This window comes from Lagenorhynchus albirostris, chromosome 2 (assembly GCF_949774975.1).
Source record: "Lagenorhynchus albirostris chromosome 2, mLagAlb1.1, whole genome shotgun sequence".
Taxonomy (NCBI): domain Eukaryota; kingdom Metazoa; phylum Chordata; class Mammalia; order Artiodactyla; family Delphinidae; genus Lagenorhynchus; species Lagenorhynchus albirostris.
The window spans coordinates 87200295-87215217 of NC_083096.1; the positions used below are offsets into that span (position 1 = coordinate 87200295).

The 14923-nt window shown below is 42.2% G+C and overlaps 2 protein-coding genes across 3 annotated transcripts in view; one reads left to right on the plus strand and one right to left on the minus strand.

Moving 5' to 3' along the window:
* Window positions 1-435: 435 nt before the first annotated feature.
* On the minus strand, window positions 436-1922 carry LOC132514510 (synapsin-1-like). Its single transcript, XM_060139317.1, has 2 exons — window positions 1011-1922; window positions 436-725 (listed from the first exon to the last, which is right to left on the minus strand). The coding sequence occupies exons 1-2, from the start codon at window positions 1378-1380 to the stop codon at window positions 712-714; spliced, it is 384 nt and encodes a 127-aa protein (XP_059995300.1). The 5' UTR covers window positions 1381-1922; the 3' UTR covers window positions 436-711.
* The window catches only part of SLC16A1 (solute carrier family 16 member 1), a 34617-nt gene continuing 21073 nt past the window's right edge, over window positions 1380-14923 (plus strand). The window contains exon 1 of one of the 2 annotated variants that reach the window (XM_060139316.1): window positions 1380-1589. The gene's annotated coding sequence lies outside the window, so the exon portion shown is untranslated. The remainder of the gene's footprint in view (window positions 1590-14923) is intronic. The other variant, XM_060139315.1, reaches the window with a different exon arrangement.

The following is a 14923-nucleotide window of genomic DNA, read 5'->3' on the forward strand; positions in this document are numbered from 1 at the left end:
TTTTCTCTGCATTTATCAAAGGTAAAAATCGATTACTGCTTATAAGCAGTACTTGGCTATAGATTCCATACTGTCTTCTAATGTGCTGAACTGTTACTGAAAGCTTTTTGTTGTGTGAAACAGAGTCAGAGTGGGAGAGAGGAAGAAAGCACACGGAAGCATTCAGAATTTTATCCTTCAATCCCCACTCCATCACAATCTAGGTTCCTCACTTGCAAAACAAAAAGCTGAAGGCCAACCTCACAGGGTTGTAGAGGGAATTAAGTAAGGAGAGGGGGAGGGGAGGAGAGGGGGGCAGGGTTAGGGCAGGCTCCAAGTACTTGTCAATGTTGGTGGATTTCTACCTGACTCACCCTCCCCCAAAATTTGTAAGGCAGGGGCCTTGATTCGTACATTCTTGGCATTTCTCAAAAGAAATTCCTCGGAGACCTCAGAAGCACTCCAGGATTATTTAATTTGATCACTTCAACAACACCATAGGGTTGTGAGGATAGTTCAGGTGAACTGCTAAGAATACAATCGGCCCTTCAGAACTGTGAGCTATAATTATATTTTGTCCCAAATCCTCAGCGTCCATAAAAAGTTGGCCTCTCTGCAGTCTCATTTCTTCATATTTCCGACACACAGACCCTCCCTTGGGACCAGTGTCGCCACCGTCAGACGTGCTCTTCTCTCCCGACTTCTGCCTTTATACCCACCATTCACCAAATGCTACAGACCAGGCTCTGTAGGAAGAAGGTTCCATAAATTCTCTCAAAACCACCAAAAGCCCTTCTGAGGTCGCTTCTACTACTGTTGCCATTTTAGGGAGCAGGAAACAGGCCCTGAGGATTTGAGTGACTTCCCCGAGGTCACAGAACTCAAGCTGCGAGCCCACAGCCCACGCTCTTAACCTCTAGCCCTCGGCCTCTTCCCGGGTCGGAGGTGCACCCGCGTCCACTCAAACCCCGCCCAGTCCCCCACTTCCAGTCACTTCCCCGCTCTTCCGCGCGCCCATCTCCCCCCCACACCTGAGTCAGGAGCCGGGGGACACGCCCCATCCGTCCTTAGCGGTTTCCCCCTTTTCTCTGGCAGAGACTGAGGGCGAGATCGACGTTGGTGTCCCAGATGCGAGTAGGTCACCCCGAAGTCCTCCGACGGCTGGCCGAAAGGGCGAGTCCCCCACAGCGGTGCGGCAACGCGGTCGGCGTTGCATAGCGGGGCGCAGCTTTCGGGTCCTGTCGGGCCGCCGGTCACGTGGCGGGGAGGGGGCGCCAGCGCGCGCGAGAGAGTGAGCGGGCGCGCGCCTGAGAGCTGTGGAGGCGCGAGTTGCGGTTCGGGTGTGAGTGTAGGGGGGAGGGGGCGGTGGCCGGGAGGGCCGACTCCGCCCCCTGTGCGCATGCTCCGGCCCCGGCCAGTTATAAAGCAGCCTCGCTGGCCCAGCCCGACAAAGTGCTGGCGAGCTGCGACGTGACTACTCGGTCGCGTGGGTTCCCGGGCGAGCAGACGAGGCAGCCGGTGAAAGACGCTACCTGGACCCTGGGCCCTGCGGGACTCCAGCCGCGCCGCGGCGTCACGTTCACGCTCGGCGCCGCGAGCCGCGCATAACGGTTAGTTGGTAACTGGCGGCCGCACGTTCGGCCGGGACCCCGCGGTGCCCTTGTTTCCTCGGCTGGGTCGGAGGGAGCCTCGGGGGAGTGGAAGGCTTGGTCTCCGGGGGAGGGGGGGCGGCCGGGCGGGGGCATCTTGGCCGCAGCAGCCACGTGGCCTCGGAGCGCAGCGTTGGTGAAGGAGACCCTGAGGCGCTGGGGACAGCGCTTTTCCCAGCAGAGCTGCAGCCCCGTTGTCAGGTGCGGGCCACCGGCCTGGTCGAGGAGTGGGGTCGAGCTGCCGGTGACCTTGGGGAAGTCGCTTCTCCTCTAGTGTTAAGTAGGCTGCTCCGGAGATGCTTTTGATCTGGGAAAGGATCGACGTGAGGCCGATTCACGTGGTGCCTCCAGACTGCTGGCGGCTTTCTCCCGGTACTCGGGGCGGGAGTTATTTTGGACTCGTGGCACGCCCGCCCCAACCTCCTCGGCCAGCCAATCCTTGTCCCACCTGGCGACTTGGCGGTAGTGGCCTGAGGGAGCTGCAGTCCCCGCAGCCTAGGCGTGACTGCAGTGTCTGAGAGGACTTTGAGGAGGGGACGTTGCAACTGGCAGACGCCCGGAGTGGTGCTGACGGGAACTCTTTGTCATTCAACCTGTAGCTGCAGAACGTCCGCCGCAGCGCCCTCGCTCTGGGGCTTTAAGGCGGCCCTGTCGGGAGGAATCTGAAGCATAGCGTTACACTTGGTCTGATGCACGCTTTTTCTTCCAAATGCATCCTCTTTTTCCACGTGCATTTTAACATTTCATTTATTTGTCATGACTTATTTGGTGCGACAAGCAGTTAGTTGCCAAAACTAGTTTGTGATTAATCTTAATCAAAAAAACAAACATTACTCCCCCCAAAACAAACGTTACTACTTTAGTCGAGTTTCCAGTTTGCTTATAAACTAGGCATCTACTGATAACAGTAAAATGTTGACAAGCTACTTTGTCAGAACTAGTTTTGAAATTTTTTTTTCAAAAATTATTCTGGTTTCGAAATAAAATGTGTACACTTTAGTGCCCTGATAAAACAAATGTGGGTATAGTTACTAGAGGAATGTAGTGATAGGGTGAACTCTGAATTGTGTGAGAGTTTGAAAGAGTGTAAGTAGGAATTAGCCATTAATCAGTTTTGATGTCAGCTACCAGACCAGTGAGGTGATGCAGAGAGTATGTATTTTAGTGTAGTTTTTTTAGTTAGGCACTAAATATACCTATAAATCCGAGTTTTATACCATAGGGTATAATTTTGCCTTCAAATTGCCATAGATATAATAAAGAATTTAAGAAATCTAGCCCTTAAAACAAGTATTGGGTAAGTATTAAACAAAAGTTGCACTTCAGTAATTCAGGGATTAGATAGATGCTGTTCTTTCATTGGATTGCAGTGATCCTTGTTAAAAATGCAAGTTAATGGTCTGGGGAGCATTACCTGAGATCTTTATAGCTGAATAGGTTCAAAGGTTTAGTTGTAAGCTTAACATAATAGGCTATAGCATACCTAAAGAGATTAAAAAGGAAAAAGGATCATGCCACCATAGGATGAACCAACTGATCAGTGTTTCAATAGTTTACATATTTTTAGCCTTTTAAATATTAATGCACATAACACTGGAAAAGATGTTAATGACCAGCTAGTCAGTTTCCCTTATTTTATAGATTAGGAAGCTAAGGTTGGAGAGGGTAAGTGACTTCTCATCTTAGTTCTGAAAACTTTTTAATGGTTGGGTGGAGATGATGTGTCTTTTGACTCCCATTTAGTGAGTTCGGCGCTCCTGTGCGTTCTCTAAAATTATAAATATAGATATGAATTATCTCATGCCAAAAAACAGTTATTTTGAATAATAACTTCCCAACTTCTTATGTCCTTCATTCCCACTATATTTTACATCCACTTCATAATATGCATGCCTATGCAGGATTTAGGTCCCTGTAAATGCCTACATGGCCAATCTCATTTTGTTAGAGGACAAGGGAGATGCGACTTGATTTATTATTGGCTGCCAGGCACTAGGATTCAGAGAGAGCTAGGATTCAGCAATGAACAAGTTCTAGCCCTGTCACTCCCAGAGTTTATGGTGTAACTGGAAAACAAATGTATAATTACCAGAACAAGTACTCTTTACAAACAAGTATTGAGTATATGATCGAGGAAGTACAGGTTCCTTTGGGAACAAATACTGTATTATGTAGGTGTGAGAAAACTCCCAATTTAGTATAGAAGCAAAGGTAGGCCTCTCCGAGGAAATACTATTTAACCCGAGAATTGCAGGATGAATAGGAGCTAGCTAGGCCACGGAGTGATAGTGGAAAGAGCATTACAGACATGAGTACTAAAGCTACAATCAGTACAGGGTACATTAGAAAAACGTATAGAATTTCAGCAAAGCTAAAGCATGAAGAGGGAGCAGAGAGAATGGGGAAAGATGGAAGTAGACAATATCAGATAATGAAAGGCCTTATTAGTCATCTTAAGGAAATAGGGAAGGGACTAGGTAAAAAAAACTTAAGGAAGTGCTCCTGTCTTGAAGCTAAATGAAGCAGTTTAATGGTTTTAAATGGGGCTGGGAATAGCATGATCAGATTTTGAATTTTAGGAATATCACTCTGGATACAAAGTGGAGAACAGGTTGGAGGGAGGCTGTTGGAGTTTTGTGAGACCACAGTGATGGACAAGATGGACAGTAGTGGGAAGATGGAAGAGAGAGGGGAACAGACAGGATTCAGTGATAGGCCAGATGTGGGAGACTGGGGAAGCCAGAGAAGTTAAAAATATCTCCCAGGTTTCTAGCTTGAGCAAATGAGTTTATTATTTTTCTCCATTTAACCAATGTGGACATTAGGAGGTTGTGTGACTAGCCCAGGGCTGTTCAACTTGTAAGGGTTGGAAACAAGACTCAAATCCATTTTTGTCCTTTCTGTGTTTTTGCTGTTATTGATAGTGATTTTTTTCCCTTCTAAATAATTTATTATGGAAAGTTTCAAACCCAATTGAAGTTTCAAACAGCCATTACCGTTTCATCTGTACTCCTACTTACTCCCTGCTGCCCCCTACTGGATTATTGTGAAGCAAAACATAGATATGCATTTCATCTGTAAATATTTCAGTATATCTCTAGAAGATATGACTCTTAAAAAACCATAACCACAATACCATTATCCCACCTTTAAGCGTTAACATCACCAAATAACCAGGCAGTATTCAATTTTTCCTAAATTGTTTCAAAGTAAGTGGTCTGTTTGATTGGGATCCAAATTACATTTGGTTGGTATGTCTTTTAAACTACAGGTTCCCCTTTTCTCTCTTATTTTCCTCGTAAGTTATTTGTTGATGGAACCGGGTTATTTTTTCTGCAGTTTCCCTCATTCTGGATTTTATTGAATGTCCCTCTGGTATAGGTTTAACATGTTCTCCTATCCCTCGTATTTTCTGTAAATTTGTAGATAGATTGCGGTTGGATTTCTGAGAGGAGGCATGGTGTGGTGGAGAGGGCAAGTATAATTCATAGGTGGTGGTGTGTATTTTTCCATCAGGAGGCATATGATGTTTGGTTGTCCCTCATTCTGCTATATTGATGGCCTCGTTCCGTTATTTCATTAGTGGTTTGCAAATGGCAATAATTTAATTGTGCCTTTAATTCTAACATTCCTTCGTAATTGATTAGCTAGAATACCTCTATAAAAGAGAGGTAGTTGGAATAGGAAGGACAAGTTAAAAGTTTGTGTGCTTTAATACAATATCATATATGATCACAACACTTTCTTTGTGGAGAAATGTATTTCAATGTAACAAGGTACATCCGCTTTAAAAAGCCAGTACATATTTTGTTAGGTTGTTTTTTAGCACTTGATGTTAATGTTTCGAATAGCTTTTAGTATTTGGGATATTTAGAATTTCTGTTCTTAAATTGGTAGGGATTCTTTTGGTCTTTGTTCTTTCTTGAAGAGCTTATCTGTTCCCATAGCTTTGGGGGAATTTCTGGTAGAATCACTCCCTAACCAAATCTAAATCTCTAGCTGTAACCAGATTACAGATTTTAAATTCCTTGAGGACAGGGATTGACTACTCCAGGTAGCCAGACTTAAAATCTGAGTCATTTTAATAGTTCTCCAGTGGGCCCCCACTCTACCAAATGCAATTAAGTGCCAGCCCCTTCTCCCCTTTGTTGTCTCGTGTCCACTCCTTCCCACCCTATTCTACTCCCCTTTTTCATTCTTATTACTGCTCCCTAATTTAGGCTGCTGTCATTATTAGATTGGTGCAGTGGCCTTTTAAGTTGTATGTTACTCATCCTTTAATTTGCCCTGACAAATTTTTCTCCATGCTTTTTTCCTCTAATTTTTTTCTTTTACCTCTCCCTCTCTCTCCTCTCCCTCTTCTCCCTCCTCTTCCTCCTCTTCCCCTTTCCCTTCCCCTTCTCCTTCCCCCCACCTCTTTCTCCCTCTCTGTTTTTGGTTGTAGGATCCAGTTTATAATGGATTTATGGCAGGAAGACTAGTGTAGGTGACCTGTTTGAGCCACAGTGTCTTGCAGACAAGTGATTAAAAGAGCAATAATGATCTTATAGAAATGGTGATTTCTCTCCTGGGGCCACAGTATACACAATAGCTACATGAGTTCACATCCAGGACAGTGTGACTGGCTGCATGGGCTAAGCCATTGAAGACTGCTACTGACCTTTCATGCAGAAACAGTAGGATCCAGCTCCTTTGGTTGTCCACACTCCCCTATTGCTGATCACAACTACTCATAATGTTGAATCCGATTTGATTACAATGATTTAGCCTTCATATAAAGGAGAAATTCCTCAAAATATACAGGCATTGTAAGCTGCATATTTGATTATTTGTTGAAAAATATTTCTTCCCTGTGATTTTGCTCTTATATAAATCTTTGGAAGACTATTGAGTGAAGGCCTGATGGTACAGTTCTGGTGTGTTAAACTATCTTGGATAATAATAGAGCTTAACAGAGCTTTTGTAAATTGCCTTATTGAGCTTTTGAGAGTGAAAGCTAAGTTTTTACTTTATTAAATTTCTCTTCTGTTCCCCAATCAGAGGTTTTAACCTGGGATCTGCAGATTGATACTCCATGTTGGATGGAATGTCTGTGAACTTGGTTGGGGAAAAAATTACATCTTTTCATTAACCTCTAAGTAAAATTTAGAATTTATTTCAACTATGAATGCAGGCAACGAACCATAGTAGTATTGGCAGTACCTGTGACTTTGTCACCAATGGAAATCACATATTTTCGTGTCATGATACAGCGGCTGCAGCTATCTTGAAATTGTTCAAATTCATCACTACTTGGAAATTACTGTGGTTATTAGACCCACTGCTAGATCTTATCTAATTTCGTACTTTAAAAATCACATTATTATATCCAATTTTAAATGTTTTGACAATAATACCTTTATACATTTAAAAACATTCTGATAAAGTCTTCATAGGTTTTATCACACTGCTAAAGGAATCTGTGGCACCAAAAAAGCTAAGAACTGCTGCTCCTAACTCCTGTACTTCTGTTCCTCTGTGAGAGTAAAGTTAGCTAGAACCTGTGATGCAACACAGCACACAACTCATGATGTCACAGTTATGTAAATTTTTTGGCCCTTGACTTTTATGTACTAAATCATAAATTCTGACCTCACAAATGAGAGGGAACAAAATGCTTGTGTATATGCTAAGGGAGAGTAAAATGATTTTCACAAATTAAGGCAGAATAATTTTCCCTTGTATTTAGGAAGTATATGTTTAAAATTACTGTTTCCAAAGGAGTTCTATTTTAAGGGCCATAACTTAAATAGGATAAAGCATGTCGTCAGTGACTTGGATTTTCTTGCCCTCTTTTGGGTGCTTCAGCAAATGTGCTTAAAATTGCTTCAAATCTTGTCTTCAGCAGCTCACTATATTAGATTCAGGCCTTTATTTTGCTCAACTGGAGGAACCCCTAAAGATGTTGATGAATCTCAGGTTTGAAATACCTACTCTGTAGGTTAGAAATACACTTACTATTATTACACTTTTTATCTATTGTGATTGTGTAATGATGTTATTTGTATTTACTGTATTACCTAGAGAACTACTTACTTGATGTAGTAGAGGGAAGAGGAGTGGTTTAACAAATTACCTGTTTCCAGGAAAGTAAAACATTCATTTGAAACTTACGTATTTTTTATATAGATATATAAATTTATTTGTTTATTTATTTATTTATTGGCTGCGTTGGGTCTTCATTGCTGCGCGCGGGCTTTTTCTCTAGTTGGGGCGAGCGGGGGCTACTCTTCCTTGCCGAGTGCGAGCTTCTCATTGCGGTGGCTTCTCTTGTTGCAGAGCAAGGGCTCTAGGAGTGTGAGCTTGGTAGTTGTGGCTTACAGGCTCTAGAGTGCACAGGCTCAGTAGTGGCGCAGGGGCTTATTTGCTCCACGGTATGTGGGATCTTCCCGGACCAGGGCTTGAACCCGTGTCCCCTGCATTAGCAGGCGGATTCTCAAGCACTGCGCCACCAGGGAAGCCCCTGAAACTTATGTATTTCTAATAAAGGAACTGCAGAACCGTGTTCTCGTTATTATCTTAACGAGAACACAGATTTATATAGTCAGCAATTAAAAAGGCTATTTAAGTTTAATTACAGTATATTTTGAGGTAATAATGCTGACTTCTTTTTGATATATCTTTAGTCTCTATTCTTAAAAAGCTTTGCAAGGAAACATTTGAGAATGGTGGATAATGCTTTAATAATGCCAGACAAACAGTACTCAGTTTTAATACTTACTCTTTTGTGGTTTGTCTGTTACTAATAAAACAAACAAGAAAACAAAACAACTTAGTTCTTTGAGATAATGAGGGTCAAAGGTAGCATAATAATGAAGTTCAGGCTCATTCAAAGGATATTTATTAAACAATTATGTGTATAAGAAATTACTAGAAAGGGATGAAAAAATATGTATTTAAAAATATGGTTTGAAACTTTTAGGAGGAGAATTAAGCTTTGAAATGAAATGTCAGCATATTACTGTGTTGCCTCTAGTCTTCAAAACTTAAAAGTTTTTCATGTGAAACTAAGTATAGTGTTAATTTTTTCTGAGTTCAACTTAGCCTTTTGCAAGAAAAGGAAAAGCTTTCTTTGTTGTTTGCCTTTTAATGAATTGTAAATCTCCCCATTAAGCTTCAGAATAGGTAGTGAAGTAGATTCTAACTGAAATACCACCAATTATATTCAAGTATTGATTATATTCAAAGTAACATAAGTGACACAGTTTTGATATCACATCTATTTGTAATTTTAATTCAGCCTATTATATTTCTTCTTTAGATTTTGGAAGAGGATAGGTCATATATTAATGAATTGAAATGGTAGGTCATATATTAATAAATTGAAATGGCCCACTTAGCTCTTGATTTGTTGAATATATATTTGCATTGCTGTAGAAAACAACATATACAGGTATTCCAAAATATAGCCTGGAATTCTGCCAAGGAAAACCTGCTTTTGGAGGACACAGCCTCCAACTTCCCTTTCTTCATTCACTACTGCTCACATTCTTATGTTTTATATAAATTTGAAATGGTTTTATATTTGGAAACTCTTTGCCAAGCAAGAAATAAATTAACATGTGGAAGGGAACAGGACTTGGTCTCAACATGGACAATAGCTAGTTTTTTAATCTGCTAGAATCAGGCAAAAGTGAAGCATTAAAGAAGGCAAAATCTGCTGGTGTAGTAATAACTCAGAAAGTGATACTAATCAGATAAGTTCTGTGCCGAAAGTTGTATTCCATAATTTTTTTCTTTTATTTAAGCAAAACAAAACAAAATACCTTTCTGCGTGTGTTTCTTAGAGTTCCAGAAAGTTTAACATCACTGGAGGGTTTTTTCTGGTTTCATATTTTTCCACACTTCTCAAAAACTGGGAGAGTCAGATTCTTTGAATCCTAACATTTGGTCATGGGGGAGGGGTTAGTTGGTTGTTACTTTTTTTTGGCCTCCCCGCACAGCTTGTGGGATCATAGTTCCTGACCAGGGATGGAACCCCGGCCCACTGCAGTGAAAGCATGGGGTCCTAGCCAATGGACTGTCAGGGAATTCCCTAGCTTGTTGTTGTTGTTGTTGAAACAATAGCCTCTGTCCTTAATTCATGATCTAAAAGCACACACCTAAGCTAATTAGGGAAATAGTTACTTACAAAGGAAGAAACAAATATGCAACTTATTATCTTAGAGTTTTCAGAATCCTACCCAAGAAGCCTTGAGTTAAAATGTCATGGAGGGGATTAATTCCATGTGGCAAGGTATATTCAGAAAAAGAATAGTGATATTGGGGGCTGGAACAGAATCTTAGCATTAGATAAATTTATAATTATGGTATTGTCAGTTAATGAAAAAATTTCATTTTTGCAAATTACTAAATGCTTGTGTCACATCAGTATGTGGATTTGGAAGAAAATTGTACTGTTTTTGCTTTTGTTAGTTTCTGAATTGATCTTTAACACTAAGGTATCCTAAAGCATTGGTGCCTCTTGTAAGTACACATTTTAGTTGTGTCTGATGTAATAAAGAATTGGTTCTACTAACTTCTCTTAAAGCTTTGATAAAGCAACTATACTCCAATTTTTAAAAAAAAGCTTTGAAATATCCATAGAAGTTACTTTTTTTTAATGAGCAAACAACTTTGTTTGTTTGTTTGTTTGTTTGTCTGTTTAGGCCACACAGCACGGCTTGTGGGATCTTAGTTCCCCGACCAGGGATTGAACCCAGGCCACAACAGTGAAAGCACCTAGTCCTAACCACTGGACCACCAGGGAATTCCCCCATAGAAGTTATTTTCTAATCTTTGGACATCTTCATTTGCCTCCTTATCCCCATATGTAAGCCCCAGTGTTAAAGAGCACTTAAACTAACTTGATCTCATGGTTTTTGTTTTAGTTAATTATGCTGCTATTTCCTAAAATCTATTACAGATGTACAGTACTTTAGCTTCTCTGTTGTGTGACTTTGAGGTTAGCCTAAGTGCCTAACCACGCACATTGAGGTGGGATAGTGCCCTGGAAGTTAGGGATTTGCAGTGAAAAGTAAAAATGAATTTACCACTTCTTTGACTAGGTGTCCACCTTTTACCCAAGGATTTTAATTAATGCTCAGCCCTAAATAATCCACAGACTAGTTATATTGGAGTATTAGCTGCTTTTTTTTTTTTTTTTGCGGTATGCTGGCCTCTCACTGTTGTGGCCTCTCCCATTACGGAGCACAGGCTCCGGACGCGCAGGCCCAGCGGCCATGGCTGACGGGCCCAGCCGCTCTGCGGCATGTGGGATCTTCCCGGACTGGGGCACGAACCCGTGTCCCCTGCATCAGCAGGCGGACTCTCAACCACTGCGCCACCAGGGAAGCCCTATTAGTTGCTTTTTAATGTAGAAAAAAATGTAATGTTATTGTCTGTATTAAAATAAACCTTACCATTGTTGACATACACTGTTCTCAGAGTTCTGAATATTGGTATGATTCTTAGTTTAAAGTGTTTTTGCCACCAAATACAATGAAAGAGGAAAAATAGGCTCTTTTTATTTTTTACAATATGAATCAAAAGCCTTTGAATTTTGCAGAAATTCTATATCTAAAAATCTGTCCTAAATTTCTAGTTCACCGCAGTAGCTTTTTTTTTGATGTGGACCATTTTTAAAGTCTTTATTGAATTTGTTACAATATTGCTTCCGTTTTATGTTTTGTTTTCTGACCGTGAGGCATGTGGGATTTTAGCTCGCCGACCAGGGATTGAATCCACACACCCCCACATTGGAAGGCAAGATCTTAACCACTGGACTGCCCAGGAAGTCCCACCATGGTAGTTTTTATAGAAGAAAAAAAAGTAGAGCTTCCCTGGTGGCTCAGTGGTTGAGAGTCTGCCTGCCGATGCAGGGGACACGGGTTCCTGCGCCGGTCCGGGAAGGTCCCACATGCCGCGGAGCGGCTGGGCCCGTGAGCCATGGCCGCTGAGCCTGAGCGTCCGGAGCCTGTGCTCTGCAACGGGAGAGGCCACAACAGTGAGAGGCCCGCGTACCGCAAAATAATAATAATAACCCATATGTGCAACAATAGGTGATTTTTTTTTCTTTTTGTTTCTTTTTTTTTTTTACTCCAAGTTTACATTTCTTTAAGTTCTTCGTATGCCATTTGATCAGAATCATGCATTTCAAAACTGCCGAGTGTTTGCCTAACCAGTTAGAGTAGTTATATTTCTCCTTTGGAAACTGCACACCTCAGATTGGGACTCGAACCCGATCGTACCTCTCAGCTGGGACTTGAACCCACAAGCTCTGGCTCAGGAGGGTACTCAAATCCACAGTCTCTCAACTGAAACCACGCACCTGGTCCCAGGACTTGATGAAGCTGAGGATTTTTATGTTTCAGTGCAGAAGGAATTGAGCGAGAGGCAAAGCGATAGGCAAGAAGTAGATTTATTAAATATAGAATGCTTGGAAGGACACAAGCAGGCAGGCAAGAGGCTCTGCTCCAGAACTAAGTAGGAAAGCAGATTTATTTAAGGAGATACACACTCCGTAGACAGTGTGGGCCATCTCAGAAGGTGAGAAGCCCTGGGAGACACACATTCCATAGACAGAATGTGGTCCATCTCAAAAGGCAAGAGCAGCCCTGGGAGATACGCACTCTACAACACATTCCACAGAGCGTGGGCCATCTCAGAAGGTGAGAGCAGCCCTGGGTTATGGGGTTGTTAGTTTTTATGGACTGGGTAATGTCATAGGCTAACCAGTGGGAGGATTGATTATTCCAATTATTTGGGTGGGAAGGGGCAGGGATTTCCAGGAATTGGGCCACTGCCCATTTTTTAGCCTTTTATGGTCGGCCTTGGAACTGTCCTGGTGCCTGTGGGTGTGTCATGTAGCATGTGCTAATGTATTACAGTGAGCGTATAATGATGCTCCAGGCCCACTGGAAGTTGAATCTTCTGCCATCTTGGGCCGAATCAGTTTTTGTCCTGAATGGCTATGACATTCTTTTAAAAGTTGTGCCCTGGGAATTCCCTGGTGGTCCAGTGGTTAGGACTCGGGGCTTTCACTGCCAGTACCCAGGTTTGATCCTTGGTCAGGAAACTTAGATCTTACAGCAAAAAAAAAAAAGTTTGTGCCCTGCCACCTTCCCTCCTGTCTCATTTTCATTAGTACCTTCTGCTTGTTTGTGGGTTTTTTTTTTAATTTGTTTTCTTCATTTTATTCAATTTCAAAATGGAAAAGAAGGCAAAAGAAGGAATTTTCCTAGACCTTGAATCATGTGATTTACCTTGGGGCAAATGGTTCTGAAAGCCATGAAGCTGGACTAAGACCAGTTATAAAGAGCAGTAAATTAGCTACTTCAGCACCAATAGCTTCAGTAAATCAGCCTTTCTGGATTTGAATGTGTCCATGTGAGGTTTTTTTAAATTTATTTATTTTTGGCTGCATTGGGTCTTCATTGCTGTGCTCGGGCTTTCTCTAGGTGCGGCGACCGGGGACTACTCTTCGTTGTGGTGCGCAGGCTTCTCATTGCAGGTGGCTTCTCTGTTACAGAGCATGGGCTCTAGGTGCGCGGGCTTCAGTAATTTTGGCTCACGGGCTCAGTAGTTGTGGCACGTGAGCTCTAGAGCGCAGGCTCAGTAGTTGTGGCGCACGGGTTTAGTTGCTCCGGGGCATGTGGGATATTCCCGGAACAAGGCTCGAACCTGTGTCCCCTGCATTGGCAGGTGGATTCCTAACCACTGCGCCACCAGGGAATTTCCTCCATGTGAATTTGAAACCTAAAACTGGTCTACACTTAGTAACAACTTCTTTTCAGATAATTGATTTTAGATGCTTTCTGCTTCTTTTAAGTTCACATACTGGCCATTGTCATTTTAGGAAATGACAGTGGCTTTGTTTTAAATGTTGATGGAGAAAAGTATAGAGAACATAATGAATACTATTTCCAACTATTCTGGAGTAGGGGCAGAGCATGTGGGGTAGGGAGCTCAACTTTGGTTTTCCAGATGTTTACTTGCACAATTCCTGATACTTATGAGAAAAGGAGAGAAATCAGAAAATCTAGAAGGTGGTTCTTGTCACCACCATCATTGTTAAGAAAAGTTAGGGTTATTTATTGTTTCCCATTGTTCTTTATCACTTTTTTTTTTTGACAGGCACTGTACCTCCTTTAATTCTTTTTTTAAAAAATACCTTTATTGGAGTATAATTGCTTTACAGTGTTTAGTTTCTGCTGTACAACAAAGTGAATTAGCTATATGTATACAATATATCCCCATATCCCCTCCCTCTTGAGCCTCCCTCCCACCCTCCCTGTCCCAGCCCTCTAGGTCACAAAGCACCAAGCTGATCTCCCTGTGCTATGCAGCAGCTTCCCACTAGCTATCTATTTTACATTTGGTAGTGACAAAGGAGGCAAGAATATACAATGGAGAAAAGATAGCCTCTTCAACAAGTGGTGCTGGGAAAACTGGACAGCTACATGTAAAAGAATGAAATTAGAACACTCCCTAACACCATACACAGAAATAAACTCAAAATGGATTAAAGACATAAATGTAAGGCCAGACACTATAATACTCTTAGAGGAAAACATAGGCACAACACTATGACATAAATCACCACAAGATCCTTTTTGACCCACCTCCTAGAGTAATGGAAATAAAATAAACAAATGGGAACTAATGAAACTTAAAAGCTTTTGCACAGCAAAGGAAACCATAAACAAGACCAAAAGACAACCTCAGAATGTGAGAAAATATTTGCAAACAAAGCAACTGACAAAGGATTAATCTCCAAAATATACAAGCAGCTCATGCAGCCCAATATCAAAAAACCAAACAACCCAATCCAAAAATTGGCGGAAGACCTAAACAGACATTTCTCCAAAGTAGACATACAGATTGCCAACAAACACATGAAAAGATGCTCAACATCACTAATCATTAGAGAAATGCAAATCAAAACTACAATGAGGTATCATCTCACACTGGTCAGAATGGCCATCATCAAAAAATCTAGAAACAATAAATTCTGGAGAGGGTGTGGAGAAAAGGGAACCCTCCTGCACTGTTGGTGGGAATGCAAATTGATACAGCCACTATGGAGAACAGTATGGAGCTTCCTTAAAAAACTAGGGCTTCCCTGGTGGCGCAGTGGTTGGGAGTCCGCCTGCCGATGCAGGGAACGTGGGTTCGTGCCCCGGCCCGGGAGGATCCCGTGTGCCGCGGAGCCGCTGGGCCCCGTGGGCAATGGCTGCTGGGCCTGCGCATCTGGAGCCTGTGCTCTGTAATGGGAG

Excerpts from the sequence above, each read along its gene's own strand:
- LOC132514510 (XM_060139317.1), bottom strand. The coding sequence starts at position 1,380 with ATGCGCACAGGGGGCGGAGTCGGCCCTCCCGGCCACCGCCCCCTCCCC.